Source organism: Trifolium pratense, linkage group LG4, assembly GCF_020283565.1.
Source record: "Trifolium pratense cultivar HEN17-A07 linkage group LG4, ARS_RC_1.1, whole genome shotgun sequence".
NCBI lineage: Eukaryota > Viridiplantae > Streptophyta > Magnoliopsida > Fabales > Fabaceae > Trifolium > Trifolium pratense.
This window is the reverse complement of record NC_060062.1, coordinates 60,292,112-60,311,011: the sequence shown is the minus strand read 5'-3', so window position 1 is coordinate 60,311,011 and position 18,900 is coordinate 60,292,112. Positions and strand designations below refer to the sequence as shown.

Genomic DNA, 18,900 nt, shown 5'->3' with positions numbered 1-18,900 from the left:
TGGTTGCCAAAGGATTCCTACAGAAACAAGGTATTGACTTTACTGAAATCTTTGCACCTGTGGCAAGGATTGAAACTGTGAGACTAGTAGTTGCTATTGCAAATCACTTTGACTGGGAATTTGTTCAATTGGATGTCAAGTCTGCATTTCTCAATGGCAAACTTGAGGAGGAAGTATACATTGAACAACCTCAGGGTTTCATAGTTAAAGGAAAGGAAGATCATGTGTTGAAGCTGAACAAAGCATTGTATGGCCTAAAACAAGCACCAAGAGCTTGGAACATGAGAATAGATGAGTTTCTTAGCAAAAATGGATACTCAAAATGCACTGTTGAACATGGAATCTATGTCAAAGGTACATCACAGAATAGACTTTGCATAGTGTGTCTATATGTTGATGACTTACTGATAACTGGCAGTAGTAAAGATGAAGTTAAGAAGCTGACAAGTCTGCTAAGCTCAGAATTTGACATGACCAATTTAGGAGGTTTGAAATATTTTCTTGGGCTGGAATTCACTAAGACAAGTAGTGGTATGCTGATACATCAGAGGAAGTATGCTTCAGATATACTAAAGAGATTTAACATGATGGATTGTAATCCAGCCAACACTCCAATGGAAACTGCATCAAATTTGAATGCTGATGATGAAGGCAAATCTGTGAATAGTACTCACTATAAACAGATGGTAGGAAGCCTTAGATATGCTTGCAATTCAAGGCCAGATATATGTCATAGTGTAGGGATTGTTAGCAGATTTATGCAATCACCTAAACTGTCACATATGCAAGCAGTGAAGAGAATCCTAAGATACCTACAGGGCACAATTGACTATGGTGTCTTGTACACCAAAACAGATGAGAACCAAAAGAAGCTTGTTGGTTATTGTGACTCTGACTGGTCAGGTGATAAAGTGGAAAGAAGAAGCACAATGGGATACATCTTCACATTGTTCAATTGTCCAATCTCATGGAGCTCAAAAAAGCAAAGTGTAGTTGCCTTATCCACATGTGAAGCAGAATACATCTCTGCCTGCAATGCTGCTTGCCAATGAATTTGGTTGCTAGCATTACTGCAGGAAATGAAGATTGATATTGAACAGGAAGTAGAGCTAATGGTTGACAACAAATCAGCCATTAATCTGGCCAAAAACCCTATAGCTCATGGAAGAAGCAAACATATAGAAACAAAGTTTCATTTTTTGAGAGATCAAGTTACAAAGGGGAAGATCAAAATGACTTACTGCAACACAGAAAAGCAAATGGCAGATGTGCTCACTAAGCCATTGAAGATTGATAGATTCAAGGATTTAAGAAGAATGATGAATGTTCAAAGCCTTGAGACTTTGAATTAAAGGGGTGTGTTAAGAATAATTCAAAGTTAGTTAAAATTGAGTTAGTTTGGTTGTTGCAAAAGCTGTTACTTGCTTTACAAGTAAAACAGAATTAGTTAGTGTGTAGGTTAGTTAGTTGAGTTAACTGCTATGTTAATAAGTAACCATAGTTGGTTAATGCTAACTCATTGGTTTTGTGTATAAAAACCATACTACACCATTGTAAAGATATACCAATTGATCATTAATGAAATTAACCCCTTTTCTCTCATTCTTTCTCACAATTAGTTCATTCACATTCATCCATTCATTGTTCATAGTTCTAACAGAGAGGAGAGTTTAGAATTCAAGAAGTAGATAATTCATGTGATATGACTTATGATCAAAGATATATTCTCAAGAAGCAAAAACCATGTGAACAAGTGTTTTTTTGGGTCTATTTCTTAATCATATATTTTTGGTATTTTTCGCAAATTTAGAAAAGGATATTTTCAATAATTATGATGATGGCCCTCTCATGACGTACATAAGGAAGGATATAAAGAAAATAAAAATGTTAAATATACATATATATGATTCTTTTTTAGCAAGAAATTATAGATTAGAGTCAAAAAATGTAGCTCAAATATTCAAGTTGGAAAGGGACAGAGAGGGTTGGATGTTATTAGAGCTTATCACTACTAAATTATTGAGTATAATAATTGAATACTAATAATGAATAAAATAAACAATTATAAGACATGAGTTCCACACTAACTATAGCTACTCCCTCCGATCCTATATATAAGAGAAGTTTTACTTTTTAGGTTCATTGTAAAATGGATGTTGTTGTGCACAAATAGTAACAGAAGGTAATAATAACGAAATTGCAAACAATAAGAACACAAGAAGTTTGATAACGGAGTTCCCCTTAGGTACATCTCCGGCTGCAAAATTCGCTACAGCTCGTTTCTATTAGATGAAAGAATAAATTAGGGTTTCAGTGTTACAAGCGGTTTCAGAATTCGCTCCGCTAGCTCAGCTCCTTGGCCGCCCCCAGCCTCTTCCTGATGCATATATGAACCATACTCAACAGATGTATATATATACATCTATTTTTCAATGATCCTAAAAAACAAAATTTATTTTATATATACATTCATTTTACGATGAACCTAAAAAACAAAACTTCTCTTATATATAAGACTGAATGAGTAGTAACATTTTGCGAAAAAGGAAAGAAAAGAAAAAACCCATGTCCCACATTAACTAGCCGGTAACTTTTGTGAAAAAAGAAAAGAAAATATCAAAAAAAAAAAAAAAACTAGTCAATAACTATGGATGCAATACTATGACTTTATATATAGAATTATAAAAAAAATAAAAATAAATCTTTCAATAAATAAATCTTAAAAATTTATAGTAAAAAATGGTTAAGTCGACTTTGTTTTATGAAACTTCAAACTGAATTCTTTTACTTTTCGTTTTATTTAATAATACTGTAATTCACACTGAATTAAGTGAAATGAGATGTCATTACAACGCAAATAGTCTTTTTATATGATTTGTTTAAGAAAAGAATGGGAAAATAATTAAGTTGGTGTAGATGTTGTTCCTTAAACGTTCTTCCCTTCCCTATCCCTATGAGACTGACACTAAAGACAAATTAATCTTTTTCCAACTGCAAATAATTAATTATAATCCAACCGATCAAGTATCAACTTGCTTACTCTTTCTCTTAAGCAGTCAACGTTGATCCATAACTGAAATAATTAATTAAGGTAGTACAGTATATGATATAAGGAGGTAATGTACGTGCTTCATCAGCCACTTGAAATCTTCTTGTGGTGGAAACAAAATTGGTACAAAAATGTTAGTTCAGCGGTGATTGACGTTGAACTTAGTAGGAAGGATCACGGTTTGATCCTCAACAACTGTATTTGGAAGGGGACTGAAACTACTTGATGCCAGAACTCGCCCCAAACTCTGGACTACTAAAACCCCCTTCTCCTAAGAACCAAAGGGTAATAACAAAAAAAAAAAATTGGTACGAAAATATATATAATTTTTTTGTCAAGTATCCATTCAACCAAACAGAACCTTAAAGTAAGTGTGCTGCCTCCTTAACAAAAAAAAGTGTGGTGTCCTTATTACTCCCTCTGCATTTAATTTGACCTTCAATTTATTTGATCCATGTTAGCAACCCTGTTGGGATAGAGAGATGAATTGGTAGATAATTTTCTACTCTTTAAAGACTTATACATATAAGAAGGAACGCAAGAAATGTATCTCATATTATTTGGCTAGATAAAGTGTGGTGTATTTTATTGGATCCAATGACTTAACTTTAAGAATGTAAGGGTAAAAGTTACCAAAAAAATTTCTCTTTCTTAATAAAATAGGGTAAAAATGACTTAACTTATCGATCTTTGTTATTTCTTAATATATGACGAAGGGAGTATAATGTAATGTACTGGCAGTAAAGAGCACGGGACACATCGACATTCTCTTTAATAGAAAGGTAGCAAAAATCGCAAAAGTGATTGATAAGATTAAACGGGTTTCTCATTCTTGGTTTATAAATAGAGAAGGGAGGAACAAGAGTCTTATTTGTGCTAATTGGTGACATGTCATATAAATTGAAGGGCAAATTAAGAGAGGGATCAAATGTCTCCAATTTTAAAAATAGAAGGATTAAAATTGCGGAAAATAAAAAAGAGGACTAAAATTATGGATTTAGTAAAACAAAGGGACCGAAATTACATTTAAACTTTATTTTTTTATACTGCCATTTAAGCCTTTTTATTATGAAATAAAATGTATTGAGTTTCCTGAACAAAAAAAAATGTTGAGTTTACTTTAAAAAATCTGGTAAAAAAATAAAAATTAAGTATTGCAGTTACATTTAAAAAATAAATCTATAGAGGGAAAAGTTAAGTTTTGGTATAGCTTTTGCTTTTTTTTAATTCCCACAAAAGGTTTTTTTTTTTAACTGTTCTTAACTTTCAACATTTTTCTAACACTATTCTTAGTTTCTATTTTAATAACTTCTTCCCTTAAACAAAAAGATAACTTCTATACTTTTTATCTTCATCAAACCATTCATATTTTTTAACATGTTTTTATTTTCATAAAATCGGACCACACAGACGGACACGAAATGTGCGCGTGTGATCATTAGAAATAAATAATATTAAAAAAAAGTAAAGCAATCTGAAATTCTGAATGGCTGGGCGTAAGCCCTCTTGATAATCTGAAATGTGGCGGCGACACATGTAACTGTCATAACGGTCTTATAATAATAATGTTCCTAAATGTTCTCGAAAAACAAAACATGGTTACAAGGTTTCTCCTTCTTCCATTCTCCTTGTCCTCTCCAGAAAATTCAATGTACATTAATAGTTTTGTATGATCAACGCCTTCAAACATTCTCACAGTAAGTTCCTAATTCATTTTCTCTTTATTTTTAATTTAAAGAATCTCTTTTAAATCCACATTTTCATCTTTCATAGATAAGAAAGAGAAAAATATTTTCCATTTTTTTTTTAAGGATACATTTTCCATTATGAACAAATTATGAACAAATTATTCTAAGAATTGTGTTTTAAATCATGTTTATGAACAAAATTGTTATTGCATGGTTTCCTTGTGTGTGATTTTATAATCCCTTTATTTTGTAAGAATTTTTAAAAATTTCACAATTTTTTCCTTCATTCATTACTACAATTGTTTGAATTATTGCATGTTCAAATAGAGTTTATGCATTTTGTGAATTTCTTATTACAGGAAATTGCTAGACATATGTAGTATTTCTGACAGATCTCTATGTTATCTCTTCACAATGTTTGATTCTGGTTACAAGTCACAGTATATTGGAGGTCAGAAAGAGAAATTTGTGAGGTATTTCAATTTTCCATTTGTGTAACATGATCAATATAATTTGGTTACTCGCTTCTTTTTTTTTTGTTGTCTTAACTCTCTGGTTACCAAGAGAATTGACCGTAGTAATTTGGTGTTCGGTGAGAAGGTAACTAAAGTTTGGTCGAGGATTGTTTCAACCAGGATTCGAACTCGGGTACACCTGATCAGTTCGACTTTACTTGGTTTGATTGGTTACTTTATGATTATGGACTAATATTTGATTTTGCTTCCATTTTTTTGTTTGTTATATTCCACTTTAAGGTTTAGGGTTTGAAAAATCGAAGTTGTTAACATAAGCATCTCTAAGTCTAATAGACAGTGGATGATGTAGGTTGGACGATTTGGATGCGAATTTGACTACGCCATCTAGCTCAAGAGGGATGAAGAAATTAAGATTTAATTTAGATTCTTTGCCTATTCCTTTTCGTGGTCGCGGAAGAAAAAACACATCAAAATCGTTTCGTGTAGGAGTGAGAAAGGGATCAGATGGACTAAAAAATATTGGAAGATCACTCAAAAGTGGAGTCACTACTTGGGCAGTGTTTCCAGAAGATCTTAAAGTGTCACAGAAAAAAGTATTTGATCCTCAAGATAAGAATCTTCTGTACTGGAACAAATTTTTCGAGATTCTTTGCATTCTTTCTATAGCTTGTGATCCTTTCTTTTTTTATCTTCCTTATTTCAACCACAAATCATATTGTTTAGCCATGGATAACCACCTAGCAAAGTATATTGTTACATTGAGAACAATATGTGATTGCATTTATCTCATCCGGATAAGTTTCCAATTCCGCACCGCCTTCATTGCGCCTTCATCTCGAGTATTTGGAAGAGGTGAACTTGTCATAGATCCTGGATTGATCGCGAAGCGATATTTACGACGCTACTTCGTTTTTGATTTCTGGTCTGTACTGCCATTGCCACAGGTTTGAGATACTATTCATGCTCCATATGTTTTGTGTAATACATAATGTCCCATCTTCGTTTTTTACATTGAAAAATAAGTGTATAGTATACTAAGAAGATTTTGTGAAAACGTTGTTAAGGACTACTAAACCAATATTGTCGAAAATGGATTCCCTGCAGTCAAATGGCGACTACAAGAGAATCTCAGCCTTCCGATATTGATCACTGATTTATAATATCTTTTTATTTGTTTGCTGAGGTTTAATTCTGAATCGTCTGATTCCAATCAAATGATCTGTTGTGCATATCTTGATGTTTGTTGCAGATTGTATGGTATAAATATCTTTATAGTTCAAGACGTATGGAAGTATTGGATGCAAAAACATCACTATTGAGACATGTTATAATGCAATATTTACCGAGATTTGTACGCTTTATACCTTTGGCTTCAGAAGTTAAAAAAACAGCTGGTGTTTTTTCGGAAAATGCATTGCTTGGTGCCATGTACTATTTGATCTGGTATATGCTTGCTAGCCATGTAAGTTCATTTCCTAACACAATTCTTCTCGTGTAACTCTTTATTTTTGCAGTATCACCTCGCATAATCTATAAAAAGGAGTATCAGTGTCGTATTTGATTACTTCCCGATACGCGTCTAGAAAGTATCCAATTTTTTTTATGGATAATTTCCTATATATTTCATACTCCTCGTATACTTGTTGATACATTCTGTATCGTATCTTGAATTTTGTAGATATCAGGTTCTGTCTGGTACTTATTATCCATAGAACGGAACGACACGTGCTGGACGAATGCATGTAAAGCAGTTCAAGGGTGTAATACACATTTTTTGTATTGTGGAAGTTCAAATAAGCATATACGAGGATATGAAAGTTGGAGAAATGTCAGTGAAAAGGTTCTTAAAAGTAAATGCTTTGTTGATGATGGTAACTCACCTTTTAATTATGGAATCTTCTCTCAAGCTATTGAGTCTGGTATTTGTTCTTCCATAGAAGTCTTTCCCAAATTTTGTTACTGTCTATGGTGGGGCCTTCAAAATTTGAGGTATGTTCCTTGTATAATTCTTTAGAACTACTGAGTATATATTATATACATAATAAGTCCTCTCTATAATAGCTATAAAATATGCAGTTTATAAATGAATGTTGTATCTTATTTAATATATAATAAATAAAGTATTAGTATCCGTGTTCTATGTTTTTCACATTAGTGATATCGACATATATGTGTTTATGTTGTGTTCGGTGTCCGTATCAGAGTTGGTGTTTCATAGATCTATAATCAATATTATGTTTTGCTTTTTACAGTACACTTGGTCAGGGGCTTCTAACTAGTACCTACCCTGGAGAGGTTATGTTTTCCATAGTAATAGCTATTATGGGGCTTGTGCTTTTTTCTCTTTTGATTGGAAACATGCAGGTGAACATAAAGTTTACACTGTAAATATTGATTTATAGAAGTTTGATTAATGTAATACTTTACAATCTTTTTGTTTTATGTATTTGAAAAGACCTACCTTAATTCAATGTCGGTTCGTCTGGAGGAAATGAGGATCAAAAGGCGTGACTCCGAGCAGTGGATGCATCATCGCTTGCTTCCTCCGGAGCTAAGGGAAAGAGTCAGACGTTACGACCAATACAAGTGGCTGAACACCCGAGGGGTCGATGAAGAAAGCTTGGTTCAGAATCTTCCAAAAGATCTCAGAAGAGATATCAAACGCCATCTTTGTTTGAATTTGGTCAGAAGGGTGAGTACCGAGCAAACTAGCTTCTGCTTTTTGAGAAGGTTCGTTGCAACACATAAGTGTTGCTTCCAAGTCTTCATTTTTCTGATTTGATTTTTATATGTTATTCAGGTTCCTCTCTTTGCTAACATGGACGAACGCTTGCTTGATGCGATATGCGAGCGATTGAAACCAAGTTTATATACAGAGAAAACTTACATAGTTAGGGAAGGTGATCCAGTTGATGAGATGTTGTTCATCATTCGTGGTCGTCTAGATAGTGTTACTACAGATGGTGGAAGAAGCGGCTTTTTCAACAGAGGAATTTTGAAGGAAGGTGATTTCTGTGGTGAAGAGTTGCTAACATGGGCATTGGATCCAAAATCTGCTGCTAACTTGCCATCATCAACAAGAACAGTGAAAGCTATGAGTGAGGTAGAGGCATTTGCTTTAGAAGCAGAGGAATTAAAGTTTGTTGCATCACAGTTTAGACACATACATAGCAGACAGGTTCAGCATACGTTCCGATTCTACTCGCAACAATGGAGAACATGGGCTGCTATCTACATTCAAGCTGCATGGAGGAAGTATTTAAGGAGAAAACGCAGAAAGGAGGAGGAAGAAGAATATTATGAATCTGATTATCCGGGAAGTGATGATCCTTCACAGGCTTTGGTTCCGCGTACTGAAAGTTCGTCAAAATTTGGATTTAATACAACAATCTATGCTTCTCGGTTTGCTGCTAATCTTCGTGGTCATAGACATCGAGTTCCAAGTTCAAACGACCTGATGAACATTCCAAAGCCCCCAGAACCTGACTTCAGTGCTCTTGATAATGAAGAGTGATCATGTTCTGTTATTTTCATTTACACTGCTGCAAGTGTCCTTCAGTATGACACTATTTGCACTTGTAAAATATTTGTATTCGTCATCTGATTACGGTGTTAGGTTATACAGTATGACAAAAATTTTGGTGGGGTTAGCCTATAAAGACATGGTTCTAGGCTTCTTGAATTTCGATAGATATCTGATGTTTAGATAAATATAGCTGCTTGTACACCATTTTGACAGATCTGTAAGTTATCTACATATTTTCTTGTAACAGCCGTCGTGTTTTGTTTACTTTTCAAAATACTTACTACTAAACATATAATGATAACATTCTACTTGTTACTATTGTTATAAACATAGTTGGTTTAACTCTCAACTGATATTCCACAATTCAAGACGCGGCCTTAAGGCATCATGTAAAACAGAATCTACATTTGACATTGTTACAATTGAGTTTGCTAAGTTCTCATATTTCTTTGGCAAAAGGATTACATCAAAGATAATTATAATTAAAATATAAAGAAAAAAGAAAAACTGTAGGCAATGCTTTCTTTCTTTACATGTTTGCATTCAATGACAACTGCATGTGGATGGAATATAAAACACAGAATGTCCTCTAGTGGTGTTCAACTCAAGTCCGCCATGCATTAGATAGTTCCAAATCAGAATCTTCTTCCCACCACGTGCTTGACTGCAATATAAAACGATGTAACAGATTTATAATTGAACTACAGACATGACCAAATAGGATTTAAGATCCCATAATAACCCCCTATAGCAAGAATTTTGATTCAGAAAATGCATACAAAACTGTGATTACGAATATGATTTTGGTTCAATCCACTTGTAAAATATTTTAAGAACGTGAGTATTTATGCATATTAGAATAATGTAATTTGGAATAGCGTTACATAAACCCAATAACATATAAAGATGCTTTGTAGGACCACAGGAATATGGAAATTTTAGACAAGATGAAAAATAACATTAAAAAAAACCATAGAAAATAGACACAAGTGTTAAGATTTCCATGGTTTGGGGAAAATGGAGAAAACTTTAGAAAGTCTTCAAGATAGTAAAAATCATAAGGATTCATATTTGATAAAAGATAGTGCAAAAATTACAATGATAGCTCTTATATAGAGCAATTTGGGGGTTAACTAACTAACCACCTAATAACAAACTCTAACAAACTAATATAAATGCTAACTAACTAATGGAAGCTACTAGCTAATCACCATTATTCTTAACAACAAGCATGCCTAAAATTAACAGTAACTGATTGAATAAAAGAGAAAACCTTATAGCCTCTTCGTAGAAATTCTAGAGAGCTTCCCACTTCTTCTTGAAGTCCCAGGACCCTCAACAGTTCTTCTTTGGCCTACACAAGTGAATAGATAATATATTAAGGAAAAAGTTAACATGTGCCCTTAGGGAAATTGTTAATAATCTAAATAAAGTAATGTTTTATTGAAATCCGTGCATTTGATTTGACTTTTAAACTTTTCATAAATTAAATGCACAAACTTTAGGAAAATATTACTATTTTTATACTCTTAACATGTGCCCTTAATGTGCCCTAAGGGCACATGTTAGCATGATCCATATTAATATGAAAGTATTCACAGTTAATAAGAAAATAAGATGAAGTTCATGAATTTACTTCACCAAGGGTGAAACGGGTTGCACTTTCTGCTACACAAGCAAAAGAACCATCGGCTTGTTTAAGCATCACCTGCCAGGGACCTGAACAATTTATGAAAAAAAATTTGTGCATCATTCATATCATTGGAAAATAATATCATATTAGTCATAAAAATTTTAGCCACATCAATAAAGCATTGATATTTAATGACTAATGAGAAATAGAGGAAATACGGACATACTCCTATTCCCTCACTATTTAGGTGTTTCTGAGTAAAAAATAATGACCCTAGATCAAATGGGGAAGTGTGTGCCCACATTCTTTTATAGAAAATCACCTAATGTTGTTATATAAACTGGAAATATGGCCTTCTTTGCAAGGTCTTGTGTGTTAATGGTAAATAACTGGTAAAACGCGGTAGTTTATCATACTTTTACCACAACTTTTGTCAGAATTGTTGTATTGCAGTTTAGTTTTAGTTTTTGGTAACAATGATGTTAACATGAACGTATGTATACACATGTAAATATATATAGCTGTACCAGGATACTGGCGGAACACAGCTCCACTGTAATTAACAATATAAGGTGCTATTGCAACTGTCTAGAAAACAGAAAAAGTACTGTCAATGCCTATTATCTGAGAAAATGATAAATATCAAGGGACTATTCAATAAAGAAGGTGTACCTTTGAATAATCTCTGATCCGAATGTAGAAAACTGGAGTGAATTGAGAAAGAAAACGGTAGTGCAAATCTTTGGCTGGGAAGCCTGGAATGCCTAAATCAGCACTGTAAATTCAAATATTAAATCTTTGTCAAACATAAGTGTACGAAGTAGTTGAGGATTAGCCATGCATGAAAACTCCAATAAAAAAAAGAGTACAACATATACCGTAGTGTATCTAGCTCAAGATTAAATAAAAGTGTTGGTGTTGATGTAGCAAATTGTTCCTGAAAAATCATAGTAATGAAGATATATACATCAAATTAAACAGTTAGGCAAAGCCAGAGCACAGAACAAATCATGTTCTTTCACAAAATTGATCTTCATATTAAGAATTGCCAACAACGGCCATCAAAATCAGAGCCTACGACAAGTTTTACCAATTATGACCTTGCTACTGTAAGGATGGATGAAATGAATTATTCAATGCAGTTATTGGGATAATGTTAGACATCAAGTAGACCCCAGAAATGAAAATAAAATCACAAGGGTCTACTATAGGAAAAAGGGTAAGGTTGTAAACCTATAGCTAGTTAGGATAGCTTTAGTTAGTTTGGTTTGTTAGGTTAGCTTTGAGCCTCTAACGTAGCAAACAATAAATATAGGGGGTACTTTACCAGATTTTTGGTAGCTCCGTGATTTGTTCTTAAGTTTTTCTTAGTATGATTCTATCCTTAGGTTTGCCAGGATAAACGAGTATTAAACCAGTGTTAGTCTATGCGCCTCGCCTACCACAAGCTAACAGTGGGTTGAGAGAATAGACTTAGAAGCTAAACTCAATAAATTGCAGAATTTTGCATGATGACCCAAAATCAAATGAAAGAACTTGAGTCATGTTTTATTGCACATTATTACCAACAGACAAAACATAAACGACTCCTACCAGACAATCAAGCTAATGCAGATAAGAGTGAAATTTCATTTGCACATCAAAGATTTGAAATGAACAAATAAAAAAATTCAGGAAAGCTTCTAATGGCTGAGGCACCATACCACATACTTCTCAATATAACCAAGTTCACGTGTACTGCAATTAATGAATATGAAGAGTGATGGAGGCTCACTAGACTTCCAACGATCTGCACTTCTAAGAAATTTAATTGTCAAAATATGATTTTTATCATGCATGTTATATGCAGAAACAAAGCTTAACCAATATATGTCTCAAGTAATTTTCCCCAACGAGCTAACCTTCATTCTCATCTTCAAAGTCAAAATCAAGGGTGTTCCTAACAGATCGGAAAAATGAAGCCACTGGTCCTGCAGGGACATCATCTAAGGAACCTATACTGATGCCATCAACCTTGAAACAAAAGCAAAATGAAACTTCAAAATATGAAAGGCTTCAATATGACTATGTTATCTTCATTCTTGAAGGTACATAGTTTAAAATAAAAAATCCAATAGTCTGTGTGATCATTTTATGGCATTAGATTCATAATAAATTTGTCATTACTGAATCTAGAGCTGCTTTGAACAACTTAGAGGCTCGAAGCTTTTCTGGCTTATCAGGGAATACCTACAAAAATGGCCTGAATGTAGTTACATCTCCAAAAAAACAGCATAGTTTATATGTGAAAAGAAATGCTAGTTGCTTTGAAAGGAAAGAAAGAAAAAATTGTGTTTCTTACTATGCAAGCTCTGGTCTCTTTTTTCTCCTGGAGCTTTTTTACAACAGTCAAGACAAGTTGAATGTTGGCATCGATGAACTCATCTGAAGATCCCTTGAAATATTTAGGAATTTGAGATAATTATGTGCAATATATTCAGAGACAAGCATGCCTCAAAAAAATCAAGTAACTGTCAATCAAAACAGTTTCTTGAAGCATGAAAATGAAATCAACACCCATCATATTAGCAAAGGTATAAAAATCAACTAAAATTACTAACATGTTCAAATAGACTCCTAATCAAAAGTAGCAGAAGATGAACCGAGGCATAAAGCAATAGTATTACACGCAACAACATCGTATAATTTTGCCTACTAATTTTTGGAACTTATAGTTATTATTAGTTAGTACTCTCTCCAAAAACACAAACCTATATATATACAATGAAGGGGACGGAAACCCAAAAAATAATTAGTCACTTGATAAAGTATGCTTCACGAGAGCAAAGGATAGTACCTTATATGAAGAAATGTCGCTGGGCAAGGGCCTGTGGACAAAACCCCAAAAACAAAACATCAGGAATGTAATAACAGCACATAAAAGCCACAAGGAAAATATTGATATTTTGTATGGATCAGCTTATACTAAGTTTGAATTACAGGGATTTGAAAAATCATGTTGAAGATGTAGGTTAATCATTTTTACCTCTCCATACAATATTAAATATAGAGAGCATGAATATTTCCATAAATTAAGCTTAGGAAGGGAAGAGATTCTCTACCTTTCAACTATCTAACGTTGGTCACTTTCTTTCTATCTCTCTTAACGCCAGTGATAAGACTAAAGTGTTATGTAGCAGCGACACTTTAGATTGAAGGTATGTCTGGTGCATTTAGTTACATTCAATAACTTCCATTTTCTCAAATTATTACTCGTAACTACGTGTCAATTTCAGTGTTGTGCCCAGTGTTCATTCGTGCATGTGTTACTGCTTCACTGCTAATTAAGAGTTGAGTCTAACTTAACCCTACAAAAGCGGCTTGAGGATTGCTCTCACTTATAAACATATCTTCAGATCATCTCTAAACATATCTTCAAGCCAGTTTTGTAGAGTTGAGTTAGGCTCAACTCTCAATTCTAAGAAGCACAAATGCAATGCAACGGTAATGATAAGACTAAAGTATTATGTCGCACCAACACTTTAGATTAAAGTATGTCTGGTGCATGTACTAGTTACAATCAATACCTTCCATTTTCTCAAAATATTACCAGTAAGTAACTACGCGTCAATTTCTGTGTTGTGTCCCGTGTTCCTTCGTGCATGTGTTACTGTTTCACTGCTAATTGCTAAAGTGAACATAAACTAGATAGCATAACTAAAATTACCATATTATTTATGAACATTAAAATAACTGAAAGTAACTGATTTTGAAGTTATTCAAAGTTAAATTTCTCGGTGATTGTAATTTCATATTTGACAGCACTAATTTTTGAGTAACTGAAAGCAAATAATACGTACGGGAAATCGATCTCGAGTCGAGATTTTCCTTCTTGAAGAGCATAAGCAAGAGAATTAGCAGCATCAGTGACGAGAACTTCATAGGATTTAGGTTTGTAAACGGCTACACCTGATTTTGGATCAAAACCTGGATTTGGATCTGATGAAGAAGCTTCTCTTTCAGTTCTAAGGCTTTTGATTTTGAATAAAGTGTTTCGAAGAGGTTTAGTAGTAGAAATTGAACAAGATAGTGGAGGAAGAAAATTGATGTTGTTGTGTGGTAGAGATGAAATAGCCATAGTCATAGCAGTTGAGAGTGCCATTGTGTTGTTGTTTGTGTGGCACTGAACAACGAACAACTAACTCACTGGTTCAGACCAGAGGAATATAGAGATGATGATGATGATGACGTGTCATTTTTCCTAACAGAAAACGGATATATCATTTTTGGGCTGTATTTTTTGTGCCAAATATTGGGCTGAATATTGGGCCACACTTATTAGCCCAAATAGTAAAATACCAAAAAAATCTCCTTTTGCCACCGTACTCATTCTGCCATGGCCCCACGTCCTACGAGTTTATCAAAATACCCTCGTTCGTTACTTAAGTAGCGGATATCCCAAAATACCATACTTTGATAACGTCTTCTACTTAAGTAGTGAACGACATTTTTTTAAAATTCTCATTTTTATAACGTCCACTACTTAAGTAGCGGATTGGTAAAAAGGGAAAGGCGTATTGCGCGTGAGTAACTGGTAGGATGACAAAAATAAATTCTCATTTTTTTACCACCCTGCCGGTCACTCGTGCACCTACAAATTCTCATTTTATTCTTTCGAAATATTTGATTTATACATTTTGTAAGGCTTGATGAATTATTATTCACAATTACACGTAGAGAATAACTAATTTGAATAAAAAACTAAAATAGGGGATTGAAAAGTTTGTTTTTAAAATAGGGGACCAAAACTTCAAAAACTTAAAAATAGGGGATCAAAAGAAAATAAAAATACTAAGTTATAAGAAGAAGGATCATACTCTGTATTCATTCGTACTCGACAGTGTTGATACATACATACATACAGGGTTTTGGCAATTGCGGCGATGGGCTCAAGACCGGAGTCTGTGGCGCCACCGGAGTTATTCTACGACGATGTCACCGCACGCAAGTATACCTCTAATTCCAGAATCATCAAAATTCAGGTTTCACTTCTTCTTATTCTTCTTCTAATCAATTCAATTTTCTTCTACTTGTTAAATATATACTAATAATCAAAGTTCTGATTTGGTGTGTTTATAACAAAGACTTCAATGACTGAAAGAGCATTGGAATTACTCAATTTACCCAAAAACGGTGCTCCTAAATTACTCCTTGACATTGGTATTTCAATTCATTCTCTTTATCATTCATCTTTATATATACATTAGTTGATTTGTGATTGTGATTGTGAATTTGAATTATTGTTTTGTTTAGGTTGTGGATCGGGACTTAGCGGTGAGACAATCACAGAGAGTGGACACCATTGGGTTGGTCTTGATATTTCACCCTCAATGCTTGGTATGTTTTCCAACTATTCTTGTTAGTTTAGTTATCATATCATATCTACTTTGCATTGGTAATTTTCTTATAATAGAATTGTTACTATGTAGATATTGCATTGGAGCGCGAGGTTGAGGGTGACCTTTTACTCAGTGACATGGGTCAGGTATACTGTTAACCTAATTTCAGAGTCATTACTATAAATTTATAATTTTTATTGTTGATGCGGCTGTTGGTGTTTATGTCATTTTAGGTGCTATAACAAAAGATAAAATCAATTAAAATAGTTTTCATATAAGCTAAAAGCTGGTTTCATAAGCTATCCTTATCAAAAGCATGCTGTAAGCTGTTTGGCTGTTGCCTGTTTCTATAAGCTCTAATAAATTGGTCCAACTAGACCCTTTTATGTTATTACTATTAATTTATTATGCTCTAATAAAGGCTTTTAGTTTCCTTTTCCATGTTTTCAATAAACACTAGTGTGCAGTCGTACATTAATGTGTTTACAAACTTTTATTCAATTAAACTACATCAATGTTAATGAATTGTTCCCCTTTTTTTTGAAAAAATTGTTCCCCTTTATATATAGGTTACATATAACATTAACATGAATGCTCTTCATCTTTCCTTACTAGTTTATCTTACACTTTATCTTTGGTTTCAGGGTTTAGGGTTTCGTTTTGGAACGTTTGATGGGGCCATTGGTATATCTACAATCCAGGTGTGCTTTAGATAAATGAAAAGTTCAAACTAAAAAAAAGTTATGCATGAGCACCTTGTTAAGAAGAATATACTAATCCAGGGAATAAGAATTGATACTCAATTATAACAACGATACAATTATAAGAAAGAAAACTTGGTGTTGAACTTTATTTTTGACAGCCTATGTCTCCATTTTGATATGGGATAAGTCATTTTTCTACTAAGTTTGCTTGGTTTGTGTGTCACATTTTCGTTACTGATATATTCGACTCATGTATTATAATGCAGTGGTTATGTAATGCTGATAAATCCTCTCACAACCCTCGACTAAGATTGAAGTATATTCGTTTCCCTTATCTATTATATTTCTTTTTCTTTTCACTTTCCTTTACATCTTACCATCTATGTTAACATTGAATTATAATGGAAATTTTCACTTTTACTCCGGAAATATATAATTTATGTTTTTTGCAGGGCTTTTTTTACAACTTTATACAGATGCTTGACAAATAGTGCTAGAGCAGCATTTCAATTATATCCTGAAAATATGGATCAGTGTGAATTGATTATTATGGCTGCACAGGAAGCTGGATTTAAAAAGCCGTCGTATGTGGTGGATTATCCAGAAAGGTATGAATACATCTTACAATACTACTGGAGCTCATTTGTTTCATAAAAAATAATATGCCAAAAAACTCATTTCCTAGTGTATTTTAATCAGTCATAATCCAGTGTTTTGTTGGTGCTCTCAACAATTATATAGAAGTCATGTGTTATCTGTTGTCCATTCCCTGTTCTCCTGTTATTGGTTTTTTTTTTTTTTTTTTGGCTCAAAACTTTTCGTTAGAACCGATGACGCCCATATACTCCCAAATTGCTATTGACTGTGTTGCCTTTGAGTTACTTTGACGCTTTTGAAGACAACTTAGAAAACAATTCTTAACGCTTTTTGTGCAGCCATGTTAATCATCATGTTGTGAATGGAATTGGGGTACTTGCTCCTTCATTCATATTTGAGCATATATAAAATAAGAGACATTCATTTAGACTTAGAATCTATCTATGAATTTTTGGATGATGAGAATGAAGAGATTTGAAAATAATGCGTATAGTATTAGGCAATAGACAGTAAATACTAAGCATTTGAATATTGTTTAAGACTTACTTTTGGTGGGATTAATGATTAATGATATTGTTTAAGACTTACTTTTAGTGGGTATTCTTGTTTGTTATGATCTCAAGTATCTTTTTGGTAGTTTTGATCTTCATCTACATGCGTAGGTAAGGTAAGGTAATGTATAGGACATATCATAGCTTAAGTTTTCTAAGAATTTCCCATATTCGTGTGGTATTGTACCCATGTTGTGTTAAGTATTTCATAGGTGAGATACTGAGATAAACTCAATCTGCTAAATATCTTAACAAATAATTTTTAATTGTATTTCCCTGATTCCCTCACCTGAAAAGTGAACCACCTAATAACAAAATTATGATAGTTGAATGTATATGTATTTGTCTTTTGTTCAATTTGGTTAAAAGCATTTATTTAATTTTTTTTTACTAACTGGGGAACAATTGTCTTATGGTAGTTCTAAGAGGAAAAAAATATTTCTTTTTCTCGCATGTGGTGAAAATGTACCCTTGCCCAAAGGTAAAGAAGATGAAGATGATGTCAGCAAAGGTGAAGAAAATAAAAGAGTAAGTCCTGTCACCACATCTTTTATATCATAGAATAAAGTAAAGATCTCTCAATCATTGATGGAAAATCAATGCTGCTATTACATGCATATGTATAGTAATTAGTAGATGAATTAACAATTTAACTTGTGAACTGATAATTTTCTTATTGATGCCTGCAATGTCGTAAAATGAGCTTGTTTTCAAACAGACTATTTCTCATAATTTCCTTGCTGATTTGCTTATTTAGATGCCTTTATTTACTTGTTTTTTCGCACGTCTTCATGAGCTTATACCTAGTTTACTTTTTTTGAACAAAAACAAAATACTGCAGGTATATATCTTTGACCGACATAGGCCTCGGAAGAAACAGAAAAATAATAACAGCGGAAAGGGAAGGGAATGGATAATGAGGAAGAAGGAGCAGCAGAGAAGAAGAGGAAATGTTGTTCCTCAAGATACCAAGTACACTGGTCGAAAACGGAAAAGTTCTTTTTGATATAGTTAAAATATTAAAATATTAAAAGGTAATGATATAGTTATTGATAGATGATATAATGTTATTAGCGAGACTTATTGCAAATCATATTTATGGAGTAATATTATTTTTTGTTTGAATTAGTTTGTATTGAGCTCAATATTTGTATGTGTTCAATTAAAATGGATAAGTAAACATCTTCTAATTAAAAAACTTGCAATCCTCACCAAAATTGGAATGAACTACATTTTCCATTTTTCAGATTCACCACTTGAGTTTATGCATTGTTTTTTAATTTCAATTTTTAGAGTAA

At 33.2% G+C, this 18,900-nt stretch overlaps 3 protein-coding genes across 7 annotated transcripts; 2 read left to right on the top strand and 1 right to left on the bottom strand.

Annotated features, from left to right (window-relative positions):
• Nucleotides 1-4,587: 4,587 nt before the first annotated feature.
• On the top strand, nt 4,588-8,983 carry LOC123921279 (putative cyclic nucleotide-gated ion channel 8). 4 transcript variants are annotated; one of them, XM_045973755.1, is made up of 8 exons: nt 4,588-4,746; nt 5,097-5,210; nt 5,563-6,157; nt 6,463-6,675; nt 6,892-7,202; nt 7,466-7,577; nt 7,669-7,905; nt 8,014-8,983. In XM_045973755.1, the coding sequence occupies exons 1-8, from the start codon at nt 4,625-4,627 to the stop codon at nt 8,725-8,727; spliced, it is 2,418 nt and encodes an 805-aa protein (XP_045829711.1). In that variant the 5' UTR covers nt 4,588-4,624; the 3' UTR covers nt 8,728-8,983. The 4 variants fall into 4 exon arrangements, with proteins under 4 accessions (XP_045829711.1, XP_045829712.1, XP_045829713.1 ...); XM_045973756.1 differs by lacking the exon at nt 4,588-4,746 and adding an exon at nt 5,338-5,385; XM_045973757.1 differs by lacking the exon at nt 4,588-4,746 and having other exon boundaries at nt 5,551-6,157.
• Nucleotides 8,984-9,116: 133 nt separating this feature from the next.
• Nucleotides 9,117-14,600, bottom strand: LOC123921281 (protein LPA3-like). The gene is made up of 12 exons (XM_045973759.1): nt 14,212-14,600; nt 13,209-13,239; nt 12,714-12,806; nt 12,539-12,601; nt 12,274-12,385; nt 12,076-12,161; nt 11,251-11,309; nt 11,045-11,147; nt 10,900-10,960; nt 10,376-10,458; nt 10,013-10,093; nt 9,117-9,403 (listed from the first exon to the last, which is right to left on the bottom strand). The coding sequence occupies exons 1-12, from the start codon at nt 14,511-14,513 to the stop codon at nt 9,344-9,346; spliced, it is 1,134 nt and encodes a 377-aa protein (XP_045829715.1). The 5' UTR covers nt 14,514-14,600; the 3' UTR covers nt 9,117-9,343.
• A 627-nt stretch (nt 14,601-15,227) lies between these two features.
• LOC123924729 (18S rRNA (guanine-N(7))-methyltransferase RID2-like) lies at nt 15,228-18,730 on the top strand. Of its 2 annotated transcripts, none has more exons than XM_045977697.1 (9): nt 15,228-15,393; nt 15,496-15,571; nt 15,665-15,748; nt 15,841-15,896; nt 16,395-16,451; nt 16,721-16,770; nt 16,931-17,062; nt 18,022-18,130; nt 18,444-18,730. In XM_045977697.1, exons 1-9 carry the CDS (start codon nt 15,295-15,297, stop codon nt 18,606-18,608), a joined length of 828 nt encoding a protein of 275 aa, XP_045833653.1. In that variant the 5' UTR covers nt 15,228-15,294; the 3' UTR covers nt 18,609-18,730. The 2 variants fall into 2 exon arrangements, with proteins under 2 accessions (XP_045833653.1, XP_045833652.1); XM_045977696.1 differs by having other exon boundaries at nt 16,907-17,062.
• The last annotated feature ends 170 nt before the right edge of the window (nt 18,731-18,900 follow it).